This window comes from Trichechus manatus, unplaced genomic scaffold (assembly GCF_000243295.1).
Source record: "Trichechus manatus latirostris isolate Lorelei unplaced genomic scaffold, TriManLat1.0 scaffold00053, whole genome shotgun sequence".
NCBI classification, from domain to species: Eukaryota; Metazoa; Chordata; class Mammalia; order Sirenia; family Trichechidae; genus Trichechus; species Trichechus manatus.
This window is the reverse complement of record NW_004443989.1, coordinates 4,546,897-4,572,616: the sequence shown is the minus strand read 5'-3', so window position 1 is coordinate 4,572,616 and position 25,720 is coordinate 4,546,897. Positions and strand designations below refer to the sequence as shown.

At 47.0% G+C, this 25,720-nt stretch overlaps 1 protein-coding gene across 1 annotated transcript in view; it reads left to right on the top strand.

Annotated features, from left to right (window-relative positions):
- The window catches only part of LOC101340975 (polycystin-1-like protein 2), a 99,284-nt gene that overhangs the window by 40,204 nt on the left and 33,360 nt on the right, over positions 1 to 25,720 (top strand). The window contains exons 11-27 of the mRNA XM_012555923.1: positions 1,692 to 1,868; positions 2,771 to 2,916; positions 3,590 to 3,784; positions 7,041 to 7,172; positions 8,028 to 8,210; positions 8,734 to 8,858; positions 9,933 to 10,059; positions 10,797 to 10,928; positions 13,670 to 13,892; positions 14,448 to 14,641; positions 17,513 to 17,743; positions 20,015 to 20,116; positions 21,095 to 21,273; positions 22,595 to 22,741; positions 24,005 to 24,204; positions 24,343 to 24,560; positions 25,036 to 25,252. Of these exons, the coding sequence (XP_012411377.1) occupies positions 1,692 to 1,868; positions 2,771 to 2,916; positions 3,590 to 3,784; positions 7,041 to 7,172; positions 8,028 to 8,210; positions 8,734 to 8,858; positions 9,933 to 10,059; positions 10,797 to 10,928; positions 13,670 to 13,892; positions 14,448 to 14,641; positions 17,513 to 17,743; positions 20,015 to 20,116; positions 21,095 to 21,273; positions 22,595 to 22,741; positions 24,005 to 24,204; positions 24,343 to 24,560; positions 25,036 to 25,252 (2,928 nt within the window). The remainder of the gene's footprint in view (positions 1 to 1,691; positions 1,869 to 2,770; positions 2,917 to 3,589; positions 3,785 to 7,040; positions 7,173 to 8,027; positions 8,211 to 8,733; positions 8,859 to 9,932; positions 10,060 to 10,796; positions 10,929 to 13,669; positions 13,893 to 14,447; positions 14,642 to 17,512; positions 17,744 to 20,014; positions 20,117 to 21,094; positions 21,274 to 22,594; positions 22,742 to 24,004; positions 24,205 to 24,342; positions 24,561 to 25,035; positions 25,253 to 25,720) is intronic.

Below are 25,720 nucleotides of genomic sequence, written 5' to 3'. Positions count from 1 at the left end.
AGGAGGGGGTAGATTGTGACATGTGGAGCTAAGATGGCTATGGGAAAGATGAGAGAGAGGAGAGAGGAACAGGAGCCAAAAACATACACACAAACAAAAAAGACTGCTAAGGGAGCTTGCTATTGGAGTGGAGAGATGAGAGACTGAGAAATGGGGAAAAAGAAAAAGGGTAAAAGAAAAAAATGAATAGAGAAACTAGAATTGAAGAAAGACAAAAAGGGAATAAGAGAGAGAAGAAAACAAAACAAAGAAACAAAAATAAACCAAAACCAAAAAAAAAAAAAGAAGAGAGAAATGCCCCCAGGGTTGTCCCTGTGTGTCTGCGCAGAGTAAGGGAGTAGCTTCCAAGCTGCGCAGTACTGCCCAGCTAGAAGGGGGTCCCAAGCCGAGAAAAGAAAAAGAAAAAAACAAATCAAAACAGAACAAATCAGAGCAAACAAACAAAAAGTTCCGGGGGTCCTACCAGGGTGGCAGTACGGGCCGGGAGGCAGTTTCCCAGTCGAGCAGTGTTTCGCAGCCTTTCAGGAAGAAGCAAAGATGGCACACGGTGCCAGGTACTTGAGAGAATGGAGGGGGAGGTGGTGAGAGGTAAGGAAGAAATCTAAAGAAGCATAAAAATGCAACACCAGCAGCCAACAAAAGGCACTCAGGAAGCCGGTCAGTGCGGGCGGGTGGGATCCAAGCAACACTGGGGTAAAGCTTGTGCTTCCCAACCAAGAGACTGTGGCTGCAGGAAGCAGAGGAGGCTAAGTGGGGGTGAAAAAGGGTGGGGGGTGAGAAAGTGTGTATCACTGGTTACCGGTTGTTCTGTCTCCTGCTGGAAGGTCTGTGAAGCTGCTTTCTCATACCTCCTGTTCATTGATCTCCAATAGGAGTCCAAGATGGCGGATCCATGCTTCTGTAGCTCATAGGGGACCTCTGCATGTATCTCTCCTTGCTCTCTGTTCTTGGTCAGTTTCTTATTCCATTCGGTGATTGGCTGAGTTCTTTATCTCTTTATTTGATGCTTAGGCTTTCAGGATTGATGTGTGACTCTGTTTGACTTAGTTTTTCTGATCTTTGCTGTGGAGGAACAGCGTGGTGCTTCTGACTATAACGCCATGTTGCCTGGAAGTCCACATACCCTTTTTTGAAAAACAAGTTCTACCAAGCAATGTGGGACATTGTTGCAGGTCAACTGAGACCTCTTCATGGTGCTGTGGGGTCCTGGAAGAGCATGGGCTTCCAGGTAGGATTAGCCAGTTTCCAGATGCTGGCACTGGCCCTTGGCTCTGGATGTTGACCCAGTCATTTATTCCCAATATTCGTACTCCTCAGGAAAGCTCTGTGAGGAAGGTATTATTTTTTGCCCTGTTTTACAGGTGAGGAATGGACTCTCAAAAAGGTTAAGTCCAAGGTCACATGGCTAATAAATGGCAGAACTGGGATTCAAGCTCAGGTTGGCCTGATTCTGTTCCTCCATCTGTACTCAATCTCTCCAAGTGAGACCCTTGGTCCCCCTGCATCAGGGGGTTGTTAGATATGCAGGTTTTGGGGCCCCACTCTAGAATCTCCAGGGACAGTCTGAGGCTGTGGGTCTGGGGAGGGGCCCAGGAATCTTCATGTTTAACAAGTTCCCAGGTGATCTTGTAGCATGATGGCATGTGTGTGAACCACACAGCCCCCTGAGCACCACCTACCTTCATCCCCAGCACTGGCCAGGCATGCCTATGGGCAGGACACCTATGTGATCAGCAACCTGCCTCCCCCCGAGGTGCCAGCCTGCACCATCACCCCAGAGGAGGGCGACATTCTGACGAGTTTCACCATCTCGTGCAATGCCTCCACGGCCCCGGCCCCACTGCAGTACTGCTTCTGTCTGGAATCAGGTACCCACCAAGGACTGTGCCTTTCCCTTGGCCCCTGGGCACGTCCTCTCCAAGAAGAGGGACTCAGCTCTCTCTGGGAGCTTCAAAGAGTGTGTTCTATGAGAGATCGGTTTGTAGAATGAGGGATCCCCTAAACTTTAGGCCCCAGCTCCAAGGCATGCTTACCTCATCCTGCTGTCACTTGGAAACACTGCAGAGAGGTAAGAAGTAGGTTTGTTACAGCTTGAACAGGAAGCAGGTAAGTTGTGACCACATAAAACTGAGTTTTTCCATCGCAACTCTACAGCTCCAAGATTGTCTGCACACTGTACAATGGATTAGTGATTCTAATGGTAAATGGGTCATGTGTTAAGGATACAAAGGATATTCCTTTGTTCATTCTTTACAACAAATATGTATTGAATGCCAAGCTCTGTTCGAGGTGCTGGATATAAACCAGCGGATAAAATAGAGGAAGTCCTGGCCCTCTCCTCTGTCTTCACAGTCTAGTGGCAGAGACAGCTGGTGAACAAAGACCTATATGACAGGGACACTGTTTCAGATAGAGCACCCAGAGAAGGCCTTTGTAAAGGAAGTGACGTTTGAGCTTGGATATGTTTTAAACTATTTTTAAGATATATATATATTTTTTAATTTAGCACTTAGAATTAAAAACAACAACTTTGTAAATGGGGTGTTTTTCCTGAAATTATTCCAAAGTCAGAGCAGCATGAGGTTGCCTAGAAAGGATAGTGGATCAGTATATATGGCTGCCTTTTCCCTGAAGGTATGGAATCTTGAGTGCTTGCCGCACCTTTGTGAGCTGTGGCTTTTGTGTCCTTGTGTCAGGCTCCACTCAGGCAGGTCTGCAGTCTCTCCAGGGCTTGGAGGCACCCCTTATTGTTTGATTTCCATTTTTCCAGGTTCCTGCCTACACTGTGGCCCCGAGCCAGCCCTCGCATCAGTTTATCTACCACTTGGAAAGGAAAGCAATGACTTTATGCTGACAGTGGTCATTTCTGTCACTGACCGTGCAGGCAGCAGGCAGCAGACTTATGCCATGGTTAAGGTGGGTGGTGACCATGGCCATTGCTTCTTTACTGAGAAAACTTCTTAAGCTGTCTGGACCTCACCAAGGGGGTGGCTGGGTGGATGGTGGCTTGGGGCATGGCCAGATGAGTCATTGATTGACTCAACATTGATTCAATGTTCAACAAATATCTGCAAAGCAACTTCCATGTGCCAGGCCCTGGGGATACAGCTGTGAGCAAATCAGCCATGGTCTCTGCCTTTGTAGGTCTTATGGCTTAGTGGCCAGAATAAGGTCCTGGGAATGAGGCTAGGAAAGCTGAGATACAGAAAGGCCCAAGGATGAGTTAGACCAGTGCCTTCAGAGAGTCCAAGGAAGAAGCCCAGGAAACCATCATTTACCAACAAAGCTAGAGGGCAGAGGTCCGGATAAATCCCGGAACACTTCAAGGGTCACAGCCAGGTGCAATTGGCAGGGATCGAGAGCACAGTCAGGAGGGCAGTGTGGGTGAAGCAATGACTTGCCCAAGGCTTGTTTTGGTGGCTGCCAGCTGCCTTAAAGCCCCAAGAAGTGCCCAGGGCCTCCATGCCAGGCACAAAAGCTTCCAAGCCTGTCCCCACGTGAAGACTCATGACTTCAGGCACCAGGTTCTTATGCGAGAACCAGAGTTGAGGTCTTCTCTGCATGAGCACATTCCTGGTTTCCCCCTTAGGTAAGGTTTGGAGACACACGTGTGGAGGATGCGGCGTTCCAGGCTTCAGTGTCAGAGACCATTACTGCTGTTCTGGAAGGGGAGCATGGCTCTGAGCAGCTTTTCCAGCTGGCCAAGTCTGTGTCCTCCGTGCTGAACCAGGAGTGCCCAGGGAATGGCTTTGGGCAGCTGCTGGAAATGGACACCAGAAAGAAGGTACTTGAGATGGGCTCCTATCACATCCTTCCACTGGGGCCCTGGGTCTATATGCAGCCATTTTGGCTGGAGAATGAGGTTCAGCCACCAGTGGAGATACCACTGGAGATGCCACTGGTGTCTTCCAAGTTGTGGGTATTACCTCCCTCTTCTGGTCCTTCAGTGAGTGGCCATAAAGGGGGGAAAATGCCTGCTTTGTCAGTTACCTGCTTTCTCTGTACACTCTCATGGTGTCGCAGGCTGGAAGGGAATTGAGACATCGTCCCTCCAGTCCCTTTATGTTATATTATAGATGACAAAACTGAGCTCCAGAAGAGAAAAGTGACTTGGCCTAGATCATATGGTTAATGGATTGGGTTTGGGACCTTAGATGTTGTCCCAGCTCTGTCACTACCATCTGTATTGTCACAGGCTAGTGACTGACCTTGTCTAAGTCTCAGTCACCCATCTTCAAATGTGGATAATAATAGTATTTGCCTCACAAGGTCTGGTGAGAGTTAAATAAGAATTACATTAAATGTAACTATAGGTCAAACCACATGACCCATAAGAAATTGCTGACATTCAACCATTGTCGTTTTATGTGTTACAATCTAATGATATACACAGCTATTGCAGAACATATGGGTTTATCCACTCTTCACTGTATGCTACATGGATATGGTAGTCTTCCAAAGCTACCAATGTGATTATTCAGCCAAAAGACCCATCTGCAAGAGGTACAATGAAGCCCTTGGCCAACATCTCTCTGTTTTGCTCCTAAATTGCATGTCACCCTGAAGAGACTGATGATGGATGAGAGATTCAGTTTTGTCCTGTGCAAGCACACACACACACACACACACACACACACACACACAGCCTGGCTCTTCATTCCCACTTGTATTCATTTTGAGCATTATATGTGTCAAACTTCATGCTGGACCATCCTGTGGTATCTAAGCGCACAGACCATGCACTCTGAAAAAAGTCTCCCCATGGAATGTCAGATTCCTGGCCCAAAACAAATGTCAAACTCAAACTGGGCAATTGAGGATATCTTAAGAAAAGTCTATTCAGAAAAGTGTAGGGAGAGTTTAGGGAACAAACAAGAGAGAGTTCAGGACCAACCAGAATCCAGAGAGGGTAGCTCTGTATGGGGAGGGCGCCCTGCCAGGAGCAGCGGCTTCAGAAGAACCATGCAGCCAACCACAGTGAGCTGGCAGGGAGGACATGGGGAGAATGAAGTCTTCCACCTCTCTCTCCTTCTATCCTCTCGTCTCCTGCTGGGCCTCCCACTGGCTGAATCCATTGGCCAGAGGGACAGGAGCTGGTGATGCCTCTGAACAGGTAGCCTCTGGGAGCACAGGGCAGGGTGAGAAAGGGCAGACAGAGGATACCCATACCTTAGTTTCCCTTCCAGAACATTCAGAGAAGAGCCTCCTAATATACACACCTATTCTTCCCTCCAGAGGAGCCCTGGTGGTGCAGTGGTTAAGCACTCGGCTGCTAACAGAAAAAATGGCGATTCGAACCCACCAGCTGCTCTGTGGGAGAAAGATGTGGCAGTCTGCTTCCATAAAGATTATAGCCTTGGAAACCCTATGAGGCAGTTCTACTCTGTCCTGCAGGGTCACTATGAGTCAGAATCGACTTGAAGGCGAGTACGGGATTTTTTTCCTCCATCCAAGCCATAGCCTGGATGGCAGCCAGAGCCACCCTGAGCTGATGGCAGCCATGCTCAAACTCTGCAGCGGCTGTGTAAGACTTTCAGATTGAGAGAGTTGTGAGTTGTAGGCCATGTGGGTGCGAATGTCAGTTCATCTGTATCTGTGCTACCCAAAACTATTGCCACTAGCTACGTGCAGCTACTTAAATTTAAAGTTAAATTAATTCAAATTAAATAAAATGAAAAATTCAGTTCCTGAGTTTCACTGTTGTTGTTAGGTACTGTCAAGTCTGTTCTGACTCATAGCGACCCTAGGTACAACAGAACGAAACATTGGCCGATCCTGTGCCATCCTCACAATCGTTGTTATGCTTCAGCCCATTGCTGCAGCCACTGTGTCAACCCATCCCGTAGAGGGTCTTCCTCTTTTTTCACTGACCCTCTACTTTACCAAGCATGATGTCCTTCTCCAGGGACTGATCCCTCCTGATAGCATGTCCAAAGTACGTGAGACTAGACACCTATAAAGTGCCCAGTAGTCACATGTGGCTAGTGGCTTCTATATTGGATAGCAGAAGTATTCATTTCTATGAATCCAGAAAGTTCTATTGGGTAGTGCTGAGATTATACTCAGTTTTTCCCTGCTGCTGTCAAAGCCAGCCCCTGGTCAGTCCCTCATTAGGGCTGTATGGCTTAGAAAGCATCTGCCCCAGAAGACAAGACGGTCTGGCTCAAGGCAGGGGTGGAGGGATGGCTAAAGGGGAATCCTTGACCCAACCCCTCCAAATGCATACAGGGACCCAAAGCCTCCAATGACATCTCCTATCCACACTGTGCCAACTAAACAATGTAATTTCTGGATTTCATACCATTCTGGTCACAACTACCACCCTGGACACATTTTTTTTTTTAATGATGTCAAACTTTACAGATTTGATTTGAAAATTTGTAGAAAGCTTGAGACATCCTGTATTAGTTTCCTGTTGCTGCTATAATGAATTACCACAAATTTAGAGGTTTAAAACATCACAAATTTATCATCTTACAGTTTTGGAGGTCAGAAGCCCAAAATGGGTCTCACTGGGCTAAAATCAAGGTGACAGCAGGGCTGCACTCTAGAGGAAAATCCGCTCCTTGTCTTCTCCATCTTCCAGAGGCTGCCTGCATTCCTTGGTTCATGGCCCCTTCCTCCATTTTCAAAGCCAGGAGCATAGCATTTTCAAATCTCTCTCCTTTCTGATCTCTGCTTCTGCGATCACATCTCTGTCTCTGACTCTGAGCCTCCTGCCCCCTCTTATAAGGACCCTTGTGATTACATTTAGGGCCCACCCAGATAATCTCCTCATCTCAAAATCCTTAATCACATCTGTATAGTCACTTTTGTCATGTGAGGCAGCATATTAACAGGTTTTAAGGATGAAGATGTGGACAACTTTAGGGGAATGCTATTCTGCCTACCACACATCCTAGGCAAATGGAGGTCTATGGGGCTTTGGAAAACCCCACATGAGCCTGGTCGCTCACACTGACCACAAATCTTTCTGAAATGGCTTCATCAAGCCACTGGAATTACGATTACTCTCCTCACCTTTCCCTCACTGTGCCAAGGTCAGAGAGCATGTGCTGGGGTCTCTGTCTGCCATCACTGTCACCCTGGAGGAGATGCAGAGGGTGCAGAGGCTGGCTGAAGTGCTCAGAGAGGTGACCCACCGCAGTGAGGAACTCACACCCTTGGCCCAGGTAAGTATTTCCCACCCACTCAGCCACATGCACCCCCATGGGGGTGTGTGATAACTAAGCCTGGCACATGTTGGAAGAATGCCTCAGTCATGGGACTCTCCTGGGACCACCAAGACCTCTGCCATCTTGTTTCTGAGGGTCCTACATGGGTGGTGCCAAGAGAGGGAAGGTGCCCTCTTCTAGTCTCCTGTATCTCAATCTGGGTGTGATGGCCTGTCTGCCTACACAGCTTACCTAGTATGTCCCAGCTACTGTGCAAGTCACTGGGGATTCAGCATTGAGCCTACAGACATGGTCCCTGACCTTATGGCACTTTCAGACTACTGGGGTAGCTAGACACTAAACAAATAATATATAAATACATATATAATTCCAAAATTAAAATAAATGTTATGTCCATCTATCCATTGTCTAGCCATCCATCTATCTAACCATTCATCCATTATCCATCCATCATCCATACACTCATCCATCATCCACTGTCCATCCATCAAACCATCCATCCATTCATCCAACCCTCCATCCATCTGCCATCCAACATCTCCCCCGACCAGTCATAAAATATTACTGAATGCCTGCTATATACTATAAATTGTGCATGGCACTCTAGGACAGACCAGGCCTGGCTACTCACCTGAAGGAACGTAGAGTCTCATAGGGAGAGAAGGCCTGTCCCCAGGTCAGAAATACAGGCAGCTTGTGTGACAGCTGTATACAGTCTGGCCCAGCTCTCCCCTGGCTTATATCTCTGTCTTACTCCCCTCCACTGTAGTCCTTGTGCCTCAAATGGTACAGGGGCCAGTCTATCCTGGGCAGGGGCTCACAGTGCTTTTCCTTCTCCATTGGGGAACCTAGTGGGAGGCCAGCCGGGCTCTTCAACATGCCAGTGAGGCCCTGTTGGCAGCGAGTGCCAGGGCCCATCCTAAGGACCAGAGACGCCAGGCAGCCACCAGGGACCTGTTTCAGGCTGTGGGCAGCGTGTTGGAGGCTTCCCTGAGTGATAGACCAGAAGAGCCCAGAGAGGCCTACAGCAGCCAGGTGGGTGTTCCAGCCAAGATGAAGGTGACCCTGCAAATTTCTTTCTTCAGTTTCCATTTCCCACAGAATGAGCCCTGGGCGGGGTGGGTGTTGGGGTTAGATGAAGCAGCACAGAGAGGCACACAGCGTGCTGGCTCAGTGCACAGACTCTGAAGCCAGGCACCTCTGTGAATCCCAGTTCTTCCCCAATCAGCTGTGTGACCTCTGCAAGTCACTTGTCCTCTCTGTACCTTGGTTTCCTCACTTTCTAAATGGGGAGTGCCAAGACTTGCCTCCTAGGGTTGCTGTGAGGATGACAAGGGTTTGATCAAGTCAGTGTTTGGAGTCTTCTTAAGTGCTTGCTCTCATTGTTACATACGGTGTACTGGAATGGTACAATCAACGGTATCCATGCCTGTCTTCCTGTCTCACTCTCCTGCCCTCTCCCAGTCCCACTGAAGGTGCCACACTAGCCTGGTGACAGTCACCAAGAATGGCACGAGGGAATGAGTCCATAGCAATGTTCTCCTGTTTCCTCTCCCAGACTGCCACAGTGCCACAGCTGCTCGGCGTTGTGGGGCACGTACAGACAGCCCTCCTGCAGGGGAGCCTGCCTGGGGGCCTGCCAGCCATGCTGGCCACCCCCTCCATGTCTGTGTACACAAACAGGTAACCAGCTACAGGTAATCGCGGGTTCCCAAGAAAGCTTGTTCCCAGATCTCACTCATTCCCCACACACCTGAGTCTCTGTGGTCGGTAGAGCCCAGGAGGTGGCCGTAGGGGCTGAGAAGTGATGGTACCTGAAATTGGAAAGTGCTTTTCACTTAGAAAAGGCCACTGTGTTGGCTATTTATATAGTACAGGTAAGGAAGCACTGAGTGCTGAGCCCAGCTAGGCCAGCTGAGTTCCGGGAGATGGCTCGTGTTGGAGCTGTGCAGACAAGGCCTGCAAGGGCAGTGACAGCCTTACCTTTAACCAAGCCACCAGTGTGTCTGGCTGAGCCCATTGCTCTATAGGCCCATTGACGGTTAAAGTTAGACTTGGTTTGGGAGTTTCACCATGGAGTGCCTCTCTCTCACCGAACCTAGAAACAGTAAGTGGGGATGCCCTCTGCCCTCCATTCGTCCACTTGAGAAGCAGGGGCTGGACGACGCTGAAGGCTCCATTGGGCAGTGTCCTCGGACCCCTGCACCAAGCACCATTCCTTAGTCCCTCTTGCCAGGGTTGCTTTTCTAGGCCCCAGGAATATTTTCCGAAAGCCACATCCTGAAGCTGATCAGAACTAGGAAAAGTGACTTGAAATCAGATCCCTAATCTAAACTGAGGCGTCAAGGTCAAGGGCCAGTAAAGACAGGGCTGGGAGACCATGAGACCAGAAATTCAAAGTAGGTCCAGGAGATAAGCCTGGAGAAATGTCTACATCAAAGCCCACTATCCATACAACAAAAATATTTATTGACCATGTGCGAGGCACTGTTCTAGGCATTGGGGGCACAGCAGTAAACAAAGCCAACAAAAGCCCTGTCTTCGTGGAACTCACAATCCACGGGGGAGTCAGCTAGCTGCCTTTTATGCTGTTCCTATGGATGCAAATATGAAGAACTATCTAAAGGATCAAAATTGAGCAGCCCACTCTGATGGCAAAGCTGGGCATTCCCTGTAGTGCAGGAGGTGTGGGGACTGTTCTCTAACAGTGACTTTCTCCTTTCTCTCCCGGCAACTCTGTTCTCACCTCGTGGCCAGAATACAGCCACAGAGCTGGCGAGGCCCCTCTGTGCATGTCGCTGCTGCTAACTCTGCGACCTTCACTCTTCCTGCTTCCTCCTCCCTCAGCTCTATAGCAGACAGTCATGAGCCTGTGGACATACGGGTAACAATACTAATAACCTCCTCAAGAACAGCCCTTTAGTTTGCAAAGCACTCTCACATGCCTCTGCACCTCTGCTCATTTACACTGATAACAGCCTTGCTGTTTACAAACTATTATTATGCCCATTTTACAGATGAATAACTGGAACACAGACAGGTTCAGTGACTTGCCCAAGGCCTCTAGTAAGTGGCAGAGCTGGGATTCAAACCCAGACCTTCTAGCTCATGAATCCAGGCTTTTTTTGCTGTGTTGCAAAATTTTTCTACAGCAGCCTTCATTTAGTCAGTTATTGGAAAGAAAGCTCTTTAGGTTTAGTTCCACAACTAGGAACTGGCAAAGGCAGGGCTGCAATCCTGTGCACTTTTCCATCCTCAGATTTGGGCTCATCTAGCTATCTGCCCCTTTGGTCCTATTGAATGTAGAGAAACATCTTTCTCTTAGAGACTTATTGGTTTTGCTGTGAAGAAAAGCTTGGGCTGCTTTACATTCCAGTAATTGCTCAGTCAAAGCAAGTCTGATTTGGGTTATCGAGGCCCAGCTCTCTGAGGCCACAGCCCTAGAGGACAGAGACATGCATGGAAAACCAGCAGCAGCTGAAGGTGGTGCCCTCCACTCCCCCCACAGGGCAGGGGCTACTCCTCTGCCCCATCTTGGGATACTTCATTATTCATATAGGGGGCCTTTCACCTTCCAGTCCCTCAGATGTCTTGCCCAACACTCTTTGCTCTTGGTTTCAGATGACGAGTTTCCCAAAGAGCCCCTTCCTAGCCCACAGCCGCTTTGATGTCAGTGGGACTGTTGGTGGCCTCCATCTTACCAGCCCTAGTGGACAACTCATACCTGTGAAGAATCTGCGGGAGAATATCGAGGTAGAAGTTGGGAGTGTTGTCAGAAGTCAGAAGATGTTTCTGTCTTCTTCAGTTTGGCTGGGACCAATAGTTGGTTGATTATGAAAAAAAATGGGTAAAGAGGGGACGCATAAAAAATGATCCTCATCCTACCTACACATTTTAACTTAAAACATACAAACATACATTCATTGGCCAATCTTTGACTATACTGCCAAGAGCTTTTCTTTAAATCTGTTTACTGAAATTTTAACCATCTTCTTTGCAAGAACCACTCCCATAGCGCAGCCTCTACAATGTCCACTTAGATTTTCTTTAAAGTTAAACAAAAACTAAACATGCCGTAGTGCAATCTAAGTTCATATTCCTTCAAGATTTTTACGACAATTCTTTCTCATCTTCTATAGTTTTCTCACCAATGACTAATTCAGTAACAATTTTTAGTAATTCATCTCTATTAAGTCTTCTCAAAGCATTCAACCTGACTTTTTATGTAAAGTATTCTTTTTTCACAATCATACTTTCTCATGTATGTTATTATATGAAATATGTAATTAAAGTAGACATTTACAATAACAAGTTTAAGATCAAACACAACTGCCTGTTGGTGAGCATACAATTTAACTAGCAAAAGAGACATGCCCATGGTTACTAGAGGGAAGGTGTTCCAGGTTGAGTTCTCTGAAGCAGATGCTGAGAAAGATTTTGGGGCACAAGATATTTGCTAGAGATCAAAACCTGGCATGAGTAAGGAGAGGAAACAGAATTGGGAAGAGGGAGTGTTAGACTGCAATGCAGGCCTGACCAAGCCTCAGAAAACCCAGAGGGGAGCTATGGAAAGTGTATTGTCCATCTGAGTGTCCCACAACAGGCTAGAATGTTAGAGTCTTTGTACCCCGCCCTCACTTAGTCTGGCTGCGCCAGGAAAGGTGAGCCGATGGGTGAGGTAAGTCTCTGAGCTGAGGCAGACCCTGTTGCCTGTCTGCTGACCACACTCCCCATAGCTGGACAGCAAGTCCTTCCTGGAAGAAGGAGCTGGGCAGCACATTTCCATGTCTACCACAGAATGCCGCTAAGCCAGTTGTCATTGAGTTGATTCCAATTCATGGCAACCCATGTATTTCAGAGTAGAACTGTGCTTCACAGGGTTTTCAATGGCTGATTTTTGGGAAATAGATTGAGGGCTGGACTTGAACTTCCCACCTTTTAGTTAGCGGCTGAGTGCATTAGCTGTTTGCACCACCAAGGGACACCTGTTAGAGTAATGTTGTTGTTGTTAGTTGCCATCAAGTCGATTCTGACTCCTGGCAACCCCATGTGTTACAGGGTAGAACTACTCCATAAGGTTTTCTTGGCTGTAATCTTTATAGGAGCTGATTGCCAGGCCTTTTCTTCCATGGTACTGGTGGGTGGGTTCAAACCACCAACTTTTAGATTAGCAGACGAGCACAAACTATTTGCGCCACCTAGGGACCTTGTTCAAGTAATACCCATTTCGGTCAAGTCATTTCCAATTCACAGCAACCCCATGGGTTTCCAAGGCTGTAAATCTCTACAGAAGCACACTACCACATCTTTCTCCCACAGAGCTGCTGGTGGATTTGAACAGGCAACCTTTTGTTTAGCAGTCAATTGCTTTAACCAAGTAATACCAAAAAACAAAAAAACAAACCCATTGCTGTCGAGTTGATTTAGCAACCCTATAGGACAGAGTAGAACTGCTTCATAGTGTTTCCAGGGAGTGGCTGGTGGATTCGAACTGCCGACCTTTTGGTTAGCAGTTCTTAACACTGTGTCACCAGGGCTCCAACCAAGTAATAGCCCCTACTAATTATTGAGAGTTACTGTATACCTGGCACTTTATCAAACATTCTGTATGCAATATAATTTGAATATTCTGAGGTTCAAAGTGGTTTGTTAATTGGCCCAAGATCACACAACTAATAAGGGCAGAGCCAAGATCCAAACAGACGTGTTTCTGCCTCTAAGGCTTGTGCTCCTAACTTACACTGACCTTTACACTTACTTGCTCAGCACGTTTGTCAAAATACCACTTGTTCATAGAGCACCTTTGTGCAAATTAGAAAAAGTCATCCCTATTTCTGCACAGATACAGCCAGGGCACACTGTCATGAGTGTGGAAGGCTAGATAATGGCCCTAATGGCCCGAAAGATGGCCACATCCTAATCCCCAGAACCTGTGAAAATGTTACCTTACATGGCAAAGGTACTTTGCAGATGTGAATAAATTAAGGATCTTGAGATGGGAGCTTATCCTGGATTATCCAAGAGGATCCAATGTAATCACAAGGTCATTATAACAGGGAGGCAGAGAGGGATTTGACTACAAAAGAGGAGAAGGCAATAATGATGGAAGCAAGAGACTGGAATGAGTAAGGAAGAGGTCGTGAGCCAAGGACTTCCAGAAGCTGGAAAAGGCAAGGAAATGGATTCTCCCCTAGATCCTCTAAAAGGAACCAGCCCTGTGACATCTTGACTTAGCCCCATGAAACTGGTTTTGGACTTCTGAACTCCAGAACTGTAAGATAATAAGTGTGTGCTGTTTTAGGCCACCAACTATGTGGTGATTTTTTACAGAGGCAATAGGAAACTCATACAATGAGGAAAGAACAGACTGCATTTCAGTTCCGCAGGTGCTTGCCCTTGACCAGTGAATAACATGCACAGCTGCATAAAGAAGCCCTGGTGCTCACTGGCATTTCCTTCCTGACACAGCCTTGATTGATTTTTTCTAACAACAGATCCTGCTGCCCCGGCTTTCAGAAGGATATGGCGAGCCGACTGTATTGAACCTGACCGGCCCTGAGGCTTTGCGGGTGAACCTGACTTCAGGGGAGGCCGCTTTGGGGATACATTTGCACTGGAGACCTAGAATCCCACTCACACTCACCCTGGGCTATGGCTACCACCCTAACGAGACCAACCATGATGCCACAACTCACCTTCCACCAACAGCTGATCCAGGTAGGTCCCATTACCTGGGCCAGTTTCTTGAGCTGCTTCTGGGGTGTGACCAGCTAAAAACTTGAGAATCAGAAGCCGTAGAAAGAAACAAAGGGAAAACCACTTGCACATTCAGTGGCTTGTTCTTGTTATTCTTTGTCAACATTAGATGAGCACTTACCATGTGCCCTGAAGAAGCTAACAAGCACTTTACAGAACTGACATCTTGCAATCCTCATGACAACCTCTAGGGTGGGAGCTATTGGAATCTACACTTTCCAGATAAGGACAGAGAAGTTCAGTAACTGGCCCAAGGTCACACAGCCAATAAGAGGCAGAGTCAGCATTTGGATACTTGTCTATCTGACTTGGCAGCCCAGACTCTGAACACTGACCTGGAAGTGATTCCTTGTCTACACTCATGGTCTCAGGGGGAGAGGATACTCATAGGACATTGAGGAGACATCAGGGTCTGCTTCCCTGTCAGGATGCCTGGATCCTCCTCTCCCCATCCTGTTAGTGTCCATCTTGATGAAGCTTCAGGCTGACCCCAAACCACCTTTTCTGCATTTCCAGATGGACTGTCCACATGGATCCTGAGACCAGAGGACCTGCATTTTGGAGAAGGTGTCTACTATTTGACTGTGGTCCCTGCCTGTGACTTGGAGCTGACTGCCGTCAGGGACCTCACAGTTGGCATCACCACCTTCCTGTCCCATTGTGTGTTCTGGGATGAGGGCCAGGAAACCTGGGACAGCTCTGGGTGCCAGGTAAGGAGAGGGAACTGAAGAAAGAGACAGGGCAGCTTGATTGACGTGTACAGCTCATTTAGGGTCTCCTCTGAGTACTTTGTATCCCTGGATGCTGCAAACGGTTAACACACTTGGCTGCTAACTGAAAGACTGGAGGTTCGAGTCCACCCAGAGGCTCCTTGGAAGAAAGACCTGGCAATCTACTTCCAAAAAATCAGCCATTGAAAAGTCTGTGCAGCACAGTTCTTCTCTGACACACATGGAATTGCCATGAGTCAGAGTAGACTCGACAGCAACTGGTTTTTTTTAGTACCTCTGCTGCACTGTCCTGGGTCCCTCCACAGGGCCTTTGGATATGCTTCCCTTTGTTCTGGAATGCACCGTCCCCACCTGGCCTAGTTAACTCTCCTTCAGATCTTGCCTCAAGCTTCACTTCCTCGGGAAAACTGTTCTTAACGCCACCCCCCCAACTCCAACTAGGTCAGACGTTCTATTACAAATTCTCAGAGCACACCCCCCCAATCACACTAAACAGAGTGATAATTTTTATTTGCGTATGAGACAGTTTAATCAACATCTCCCTCCATGCACTGTGAGCCCCAAGAGGGCAGGAACAGTGCCTCTTTATTCATCACTGGGAGTAAGTGATTATTGAACGAAGGAAGGGATAAATGACTCAGGAGGCCTGGGGACTCTGGATTGCTGAGGGAGGCCAAGATATCATTTCCAAGGAAATGAACTCATAGCTGAGATTTGTTACACATCAGGTGTTGTGTTCCACTCTTCGCTTGCATCTCATCAAATCTTCCTAATAACCCCCTAAGATTGTTGTGGGATTCAGGTAGAGAGAGAGAGAGATATGGATGTAGATGTATTGAGATCATTGAGGACCCATAAATGAGTAAATGAGATCATCAAGTTTGGATGGAGAACCATCTCTGAATTCTCTAAATAGTTAAAGAAAAGTTCCAAATCGATGGACTGCAGACCCTTACTGGAAGGTAGGGGCAGAATTACTGCAAGATGTTTGAGAAAGCATATTCTTGGGTATAAATTTTCTCAAAAGATAATAAGGGCGCAACTACTGTCATGAGGGGATTCACTGATTAATTTCTGGTGTTTAAAAGGGCTTCTCAGGCTGGAAAATGTTGGGAAAACCATTGCCCTTAAGGTCTTTGTGAAAACCCAGGAGGGCAAAGATGTTAGGTATGAATCATTTCTGGTCCCCAGCTCCCAGTGCGAAGAAGGTCTTGTCCTGGCACCTGCTTGGGTTTCTTCTCTGAATCCAATCCCACCTCCTCCGGGTGTGTCCAGGTGTTCGAGCAAGCTCCATTGCTGTGTGCCAAATGCTGACCAGAATTGGGAAATAGAGAGAAAAACAATGGAGCAAACATGGAACAAAACCCTCATGAAGTACATAAACAGTTGGCACTATGCCCTTGTGGAGAGATCATCCTTGGGCTGGGTGGCTTGTTAAGGGAAAGAGAGGAGTTACTGTTGGGGCAAGTCTGGGCTGTGGGAGGTTTTCCTCACCAGGTGCTTGAGCAGAGAAGTGTTTTCTGGATATATCTTTTTACTGCTCTCCCTCCCTCCTCCTTATCACTTCTTGGTGGGCCCTGGGATAAAAAGGTGGTGCTGAGTTGTGTGGTTGAATTAAATCTTCTTTATCTGTCAAATCGCACTGGGGGCTGATTGCAAGCTGGCTGAGGGGTTTCTGGAAAGCCTGACCCTATACTCGCAGGGTCTGAAGCAAGAGGACATATACAGGCCCATGCCCTGGCCCAATCCTGTCTCTTCCCTCCCCCAGCCTTATTGTCCCACACCATGTGGGACCTCTACTCCCTAATCCACACCCCCCCACATAGCCACCTGTTGCCGCCCTTAGCCCAGTGGCACAGCCCAGCTTGGAAGGATGAACCTGAGGCAGAGATCTGTCAGGCCCTGGAAGCAAGCAATTCTGAGGTTCAAGGTACCAAAACCTTGGTCTAAAATTGGGGGTCCCAAGTCTGGGACTAGAGTGAAGCCTGGGGCCCAGAATTTAAGGAGGGAGTCACTCCTCACCCTAGTCCCAGCCTTGGGTGATATGAGTACCAGGTGGACATGATCTCTTGACCCCATAATTCCTCATCCTGTGCAGAGGTGTGCAGCTGAAGGAGGGCTAGGGCAGGTGCCCCCGTCACCTGGATCCAAGGGCAGTAAAAGTCTAGGAAATACCTTCCTAGTGTTGAGATGGGAGCTTAAGGTTTAAACATTTGTCCTTCCCTATTTCTTCCCCTGGTTCCCCCGAACTCTTATCTTTTTGCTCTTCAGTTCAGAGTGACCAACCATCCCTGTTTGCCCAGGACTGAGGGGTCTCCTGGGATGTGGGGCTTTCAGCCTCAAAAACAGGGATGTCCTGGGTGGCTGAGATGAATTGGTCACCCTGGGTGTCCCCCAACACTTTGCCTATTGCCTGGCAAATAATTAGCACTCAACAAATACTTGACATATGAATGAGCATCAGGCAGGGGAGGGTACTAGAAGGAGATACAACAAATTTTTAAAATTCTTATAGAAAGCTGGGGGACAAAAAGGACCTCAACATTACCTGCAATATTTTTTATGTAAGAAAAGACAAAATAGATTGACAAAATGTACACAGTTGCCCACTGTGGATAATGGGCACAAAGATGTTTGTTACAGACAATATTCTCTGCACTTAAAATCAATTTTTAATTAAAAATAAACCTCAGGGGTATCATGGGGCGGAGGAGACTCGCAGCAGTCTCCTCAGCCCCATGCCCCAGTACAGTGTCCATCTGTCAAAGAGAACATCATTCTCCTCCCCTAGGCTTGAGCCAGGGTGTGCTCCCTGAGCGTTTTCACCCAGGGCCTTTTTGGGGGTTGCAGGTGGGACCACGGACCACCCCTTCCCAGACACACTGCCTCTGCAACCACCTCACCTTCTTTGGAAGCACATTCCTGGTGATGCCCAACGCCATTGACGTCTTCCAGACTGCTGAGCTCTTTGCCACCTTCGAGGATAACCCTGTGGTCATGACCACGGTGGGCTGCCTCTGCGTGGCCTACGTGCTGGTGGTGATCTGGGCCAGGAGGAAGGACGCTCAGGATAAGGCCAAGGTGAGATTGTGCTGGTCTCCACGAATGGGAGGGAGATGCGAGGGATGTCCCCTTCCAAGGGGCTCTAGGGATGGAGCCCAGGCAGGGAGGCAAGAGGCTAGCTGCTAATTCAATCCTTGACCCCTGGGGTTGTCTCAGGCAAGCAAGTCTATCAGGCTGTTTATCTGCAAAATGAGAAAGATGATATGTGACCATTTCAGCAAATTGTCTGAGGATTCTTATACCAAACACTGTTTGAGGACTTAACTACATTCCAAGGATTACTCCATTTAATGCTCATAGCAGCTGTATGGGAAGGTACCTGTGTCAGGAATCCCTGAGACCACCTTCAGGCTTAGTAATTCACTAGAAGGATGCACAAAACTCAGAAAAGCTGTTATACTCACAGTTACAGTTTATTGCAATGAAAAGGTACAGATTAAAATCAGCAAAGAAAAAAAGCACACAGGACTGAGTCCAGGAGGGACCAGGCATGAGCTTTCAGTTGTCCTCTCCCAATGAAGTCACATAAATAGCACTCCATTCCCCCAGCAACAATGTGTGACAACACACACGAAGTATTACCAACCATGGAAGCTCATCCAAGCATTGTTGACTAGAGTTTTTATTGGAGGTCAGTCACACAGAATGACACCAGCACTGGGCATTGTGACTGACCTTAGTTACTCAGTCTCTAAGACTCCCTCCAGAAGTCACACTGATACAGTGGGGTCCAAGGCTCTCACCATAAATCACATTATTAATATAAACTATCTGGTGTGGCCCAAGGCCCCTGGTATACAAAGACACTTATCAGACAGGATATTCCAAGGATTTATCTGCACCTTTAGTATCGTTCTATAGTTACAGGTTATCTCCCAGTAGTCAGTCTAGGGCCAGTCCTTTATTTGGAATGTGCAGAGTTTGACTACCCCAAGCCTGCTGAATTAACCCTTTACTGCACATGATCTTTATCATCTTACAAAAAAGGCAACTAAGGATCAGAGAGGGTAATTAACTGGCCCAAAGCCACCTGTGAGAGCCAGAATTCAAACCCAGATCTACCTGACAATAAGACAGGTCTGAGGATAAAAACGAGATCAAATAACAACAACAAATTATTTGCAAAACTGAAGTTCTAATTATTTTCCCAATATATGCACTATGCCTGACACACTGTAGGCATTCAATAAATATTTGTGAATGTATGAATAAATAAATGGATACACGGTTGCACTGTTGAAAAGCTCTGAAATACTCCTCTTTGCCACCCTCCCTTGCACATGTACATCAACACCAACTCAGGATGTTAACATGGTATAAAACTTAATAAGATAATAGTTTCAGCATTTATATTGCTGTCTTTGATTCGCCTAAGTGATTAAACACGAAAACTTAAAGTGCCTTAATCACAGATTGGTTCCTTGGAAGACAGACTCTGAGACAGAGTTGAGCATGTGGGGTGTTTTCAGGGAGTGCCCTGGGATCAACCCCCATGGAAAAGAGGGAAGTAGGATGGGCAGGGGGAGTTTCAAGTTGCAGTGAAGCCAAACAACAGCTCAGGTGACCCCATGGGGAGCTCTGGAGTTGTTCCGAGCTGGGTCAAGATGCCCAAGTCTTGATAATGTCCAGGCACCCCACTGATAGATCATTGAATGTCTGCCACCGCAGGAGGGCATGTGACCTTGACCAAGGTGACTCTTGCACCCCTAACAAGCTGTCTACTCTGAAGGCTGTCAACCAACAGCACTCCTGGAAACTGAGCCAACAAGCCCTCCACTGAAGGGAGATCGGGGCAGCGCATTACAGAGTCCACTATAGGCCCTGACCAACTATGGCTATTTTTCTCACTAAATCATCTTAATATTAGTTCCTTTTACTTCCCCTCAGAGACATAATTTGGTTATCAATCTTATGGTGATTTATATGTGAACAGAGTTTGTATGGTTCACTGGGTCAAAGATTGAAAATTCTCAACTTAATACCAATCTCATTTCCAATTTAACTACATTGGGTTACGTTTAAGAAACAATGCATTTTGTAAATTTTTTTTATTTTACAATTTTTCTTTTACTTGAAACTCTGCTTTCACAAAGAGCAGTCCTCACCTGATAGAATGAGAACTGCATAAATAATTTATTTATGAGAATAATTATTTATGAGAAGCTGCATAAATAATCTTGCTTTTTCCCTTTAATTGTCGTGAATGCCCAGCTCACACCTGACTGCTGCCTGCTGCGTGGTGGATGAACCCACCGAGCAGGACCCTCCTAATGCTATCCTTTTGTGCAGGTAAAGGTCACAGTGCTGGAGGACAATGATCCCTTTGCCCAGTACCACTATATGGTGACAGTCTACACTGGACATCGGCGGGGGGCAGCCACCTCCTCAAAGGTACCTGACCCCACAAGACCCATCAGTCACTGAGCATGTCCCACCCACAGAAGCCTTTACTGGGCCCTTGTGGAGTGACTTTAGCTCAGTGGATTTTGTGTGGTTGGGGTTTTCTTTTTTCCCTTCTCTTTTTGTTTCGGTCTCTTAGAGGAAAGAATCTTTTTGTCAAGCTAAGTATCACCCTAAGCCTCAATATTTTAAAAAGATAAAGGAAGCATAGGTTAAGAGGGGGTTGGGGTCTGACACTCTGCACATTGGATCTCCCTTATCCCTATCAAAGAATAACTAAGACATTTAGTTGGTTACTTGCATGCAAATTAGCTCGTATAGGAAGAACAGGTGCCTCAAAGTCATCCCACCTGAGAGAGGAGGGAGCTGGGGTATTGATCCACCAATTCTCCTCCATCGTTAGTTGAAGATAGTTTGCAAGTGGCATTAATTTTCCGGCACTTCTGACCTGCTCCTTTAGCACCCAAAGAATGTTCCCAGGCAGAGACACAGATGCTGGCAGTTGGAAGTTAGTGCAGGGAGCATGGCAACCTCAGCAATGGTAAGGCTGGAGATGTAGGTGGAGCACAGACCGCATCTGCTGCAGCTATGTCTTTCACTTGGGAAATTGGAAATACGTATTTTTCATAGTAGTAGGCACTCATCCACTAATCTGTCAGTATCAGGTACTTTAGAGGCACTGGGAATATAATTGTGAGGGTAAAATAAAACAATTCCTGTCCTATAGCCCTTACAAATAAATATATGAAAAGTATGAAAAGGTTACTAGAGAGTATCTTATGAGTTTAACTCATCTTGAAGAAGTGAATGCAGACAGTGTCACCCCAAAATCTTCATACAGTTGAAAAATAGCTCGGGTGGACAAGGTGGGAGGAGAGGGGAGGGTGGAAGGGCCCTGTCTCATTGGAAGTGGAGGCCAGTGCATCTCGATTCCTGCACTGAGTTGGCCACTCGATCTCTGGGTTTCAGGTGACGGTCACTCTGTATGGCTTGGATGGAGAGAGTGAGCCCCACCACCTGGCAGACCCTGACACCCCGGTTTTTGAGCGAGGAGGAATGGATGTCTTCTTGCTCTCCACCCTGTTCCCCCTGGGGGACCTGCGGAGCCTCAGGTTGTGGCATGACAACTCAGGGCACCAACCATCCTGGTGAGTCAGGGCAAGCAATCCAAGGGGATCTACTGCGCACCAGGCCCAGGGCTGACACTTTACATTTGCCACTTAACTGATCCTCACAAGATTCTGCAAGATGCTAGGAGAAGGACTGGAAGTTGCAGTCCTGGGTCCAGTGAGAGCCCACCATAGGTGCTTTCATAGTATCAGCCTCTCATTTAGCCCCCAGCTTCCTCATTTGTAAAATAGGAGTCTCTGGGTGATGCAAATGGGTAGCATGTTCATTCACTAAAGGCTGGAGGTTTGAGTCACCCAGAAGCACTGCAGAAGAAAAGCCTGGCAAACTACTTCTGAAATATCAGCCATTGAGTTGACAACCCTATGGAGCACAGTTCTACTCTGACACACATGGGGTCGCCATAAGTTGGGGTTGACTCAATGGAAGCTGATAAAAATGGGGATAGATACATACTGTGAAGATAAGCACTGAGCGATAGAGGAGACTAAACAGACACTGGGCTGATTCTCTAGAAGAGGTGAGACCAGCTGCTGCCCTGAGCACTAGGCTAAGCCTTCTGTATGTTTTTTCTATGTGTTTTCTCATTTGATCCTCACAACGACCCTCTGGGACAAGTACTGTTATTCTTGTTTTACAGGTGAGAAAATCTAAGCTCAGGGAAGATAAGTGACTTGCTAAAGTTCACACAGCTGGCTAGTTTAGAGCCCAAACTCTACCCCATTCTGTATGCAGCCAAACTAGTGACCCAGATCACTGGTTCCCAGCCTGACCACCCATCAGCATCAGCTGGGCAGCTTCAGAGAAACACAGATTCCTGGACTCTATGCCCAGGCTCCTTTCAGTCAGCTTGCTTTCAAGGTTCACCCATGTTTTAGCATGAATCAAGACTTCATTCCTTTTTAAGGTTGAATAATATTCCACTGTATGGACATGCCACAGTCTGTTTATCAGGAAGGTCATGTTTTCTACAGTCCAGACTGCATCTCCCTGAACACAGACAGTTTAGACAGTTTAGCTGTACTCAGCTATGCTGGGACGCTGGCCCTGGGCTTGATGCCATGCCGAGGGGTTGATAGTTTCAAAAGGCACCCTCTTGCAGCCTATTTATAAAGACCTGGCAACCTCCCTGAGCTGGCTCTCTACACTATTCAAACACCCCACATTCACTCACTGATTGGGATGTTTTGATCAAGAATCAAGAACAATGAAGAAAAACACCAAGTGTCTTTTCCAGGAGCTCTTGTTCTTGGGTTCAGTTTGCAAAGGTATTACCGTCATGGTGTCCAAAGAAGTCTCATTCTCCTACCTTATCCTCAAAAGTGTGGGTCCCTTCTCCAGGTACGTGAGCCGGGTGCTGGTCCATGATCTGGCAATGGACCAGAAATGGCATTTCCTCTGCAACTCTTGGCTGTCCATTGATGTTGGGGACTGCGTCCTTGATAAGGTGTTTCCGGTGGCCACGGAACAGGACAGGAAACAATTCAGGTACTTTCTTTCGTTTTTTTTTTTTTTTTTTTTTTTTTTAAAGCAAATGCTCTTTATTTGTTCTTTCATCTCCAGGGAGATCTCATCACAATTCAGTTGCCGCCAGATAACGTACATTTCAGCTAATGGACCTGGGTAGGTTTGAGTGTGTGGTAGTAATCATCAGCCAATTTTCCTGATGGGAATGATGGCCCCAGAGGGACATGGGCACTCAAGACTGAATTGTCTTCTGGTGGTGAGATGGTTGGGACAGTTATCCATATTTCTTTGTGAATGTCACAGAACAATATTTTTTTAATCTCCGAGGACAGACTGATTTGGATGGTTATTCAATATGTGGCTATTGGGGATTCCTTTTTTGTATTGGAGCCCTGGTGGTACAGTGATTAAGAGATGGGCTGCTAACCAAAAGATGGGCAGTTCAAATCTACCACCTACTCCTTGGAACCCTATGGGGCAATTCTACTCTGTCCTATAGGTCACTATGAGTTGTAATCGACTTGACAGCAACGGGTTTGGTTTTTTGTTGTTCTTGTTTTTTGTATTATTTTATCCAAGACATATTTTTCAGCATATGCTTCCCTTTGCTCTGCTTACTTCCCAGCTCCTTTTCCTGTTGTGCATCCTTCCACATCTGTCTCCAAACACATTTAAGCAGATACAAATATGCTTGTGCACACACAAGCATATACACACTATAGATTGTTGTTTATTTTATATCTTTTTAAATGGCACCCTGCTATACACATTACTCTAAATATTCTTCCAGGAAAGTGTGTTGAATCGAGCTATTTCCTTATTGGCTGTGTAATATTCCATATAATAAATGTCCCACATCTGATGCAGCCATTCTTACATCAATGGGCATTAAGGTGCTTTCCAGGGCATTTACTCAGGCGACTTTTCATCCCAGCTACCACTGTCAACAGTTCATCCATCATGTGGGAAAATGTTTGAATCTCCATTTTACAGACAAGAAAACTGAGGCACAAAGAGTAAAGTCACTTGCCTGAGGTCATACAGCTAGCAAAACGGTGTGGGATTCCAACCCAACTCTGTCCAGAGTCTCCAATATTAACTCCAAATGATCCCACTATGACTCTGTATTTTTTTTCTATAATAGAAAAATATAAATATAATAAATCTTAGAAAGATTTATATACTAAATCTCCTCCCTCTCACACCAGGATGACTCCAAAGATACCAGTCTCTCCCCATTCCCAGCTCCCTAAATGCCTGTCACTCTGCCTTGCCTGCCCACAGCCACTTGTTTTCCATGAAGACCTCCTCTGGCTTCCAGGATGGACACATTTGGTATTCCATCTTCAGCCGCTCCCCTTGGAGCAACTTCACTCGTGTCCAGAGGGTGTCCTGCTGCTTCTCCCTGCTCCTCTGCACCATGCTGACCAGCATCATGTTCTGGGGTGTCCCCAAGGACCCAGCTGAGCAAAAGATGGACCTGGGTAATTCACACCGTCATGGTGGTCAGGCTGGTGCTGGTGGGCCTGAGCCTCACAGCCCAGAATACCACCTCCTGGAAGGGGTGGAGGGGACTGGCTCTCAGTGGCCACCTCTCCCTTGGACCCTCTCTCTTTCTGCAGGCAAAATTGAATTCACTTGGCAGGAAGTGATGATTGGGCTGGAGAGCTCACTCCTCATGTTTCCCATCAACCTCTTGATCGTTCAGATCTTTAGAAACACCCATCCTCGGGCCACCAAGGAGCAGAAGACTGGGAAATGGGGTTGGGGGTCCTCCAGCCTGCCTCCCTCCCCACAGCCAGTGGAAGATGGTCTTCTGACCCCTGAAGCAGTGATCAAGGCATGTCCTCAACTTCCCCCAGTGTTAGTGGGTTGGGAGAGGTGAGGAGGGGGTTGGGAATTGGGGCCTGGTAACTTCATATTGTCTGACAACATCAGTTGCTGAGATTCATCAACTGTATACACACAAGAGCTTTTTGAATACCTACTATGTGCAAAATATCACACCCTTATTATAGACTTCCAGGCAGGAAGCACATAAAAGGGACTCGTTCTCCTGAAGTTATACACTCATTAAGCATTTGTTAAACCCTACTATGTGCCACACTTTGAGGAATACAACCTGGAATGGGTTCATTCAAATCATAGAAGAGAGATTTTAGAGATGAAAGCTCTGGTAGGTCCAACATTGAATCTCAGTGGGCAGAGCTGGGATTTGAACCCAAGTTTGGCACCAGGAAACATGTTCTTGACCATTATGCTCCACCCCTCACCTATGGCTCATGTCCCCTTAACCCACCTGGTATGACTTGCAGGATATGTGTCGACTTGTCAGCTCACTGTTTAAAGCTCTCAAGGTGCCCTCCCCTGCCTCAGGCTGGGACTCAGCGAACTTGATGGACATCAACAAACTTCTGGCCTTGGTGGAAGATGTCATTTGTACGCAGAACGCAGCAGGGCAGGTGTTTGGTGAGGAAGCTAAAAAAAGAGAGGACCCTTTAACACTTGCTCGTGGGTCCATACACGTCAAAGGTAAGTCCTGGTGTTTCTGTGCCATATGTCAAGAAAAGCAGCATTTTGGAGCCAGGTGGAGATAGGAATAGGGCCATGTCAGTATTATTATGGGATAAAGACATTGTACCGGGGTCTTCCTCACTAGTTTCAGTCAAACCACTGGCCACCTCCTTCCTATACCCTGCTCTCCTCCCAATGCCAACCTGCCTTCCCACTGAAGGCCTTCCCACATGTTGGTCCCTTAGACTGGAATGTTCTCTCCCCATTCTTCACCTGGCCAATTCCTTCCTACTCAACCTTCAGTCTTGTCTTAAGCATAATTTCCTCAAGGGAGTAACTCAAACCCCCATAGGGCCCACACAGGGCCTCTAGCCACATGCTTTTTAGCCCTAAGCTTCTCTCCCATCACATTCTTCTTGCTTGTCACTAAACAATGAGTTGTGAAGAGCTGTTTAATGTCTGCACCTTCCTTTCTGTAACATGACT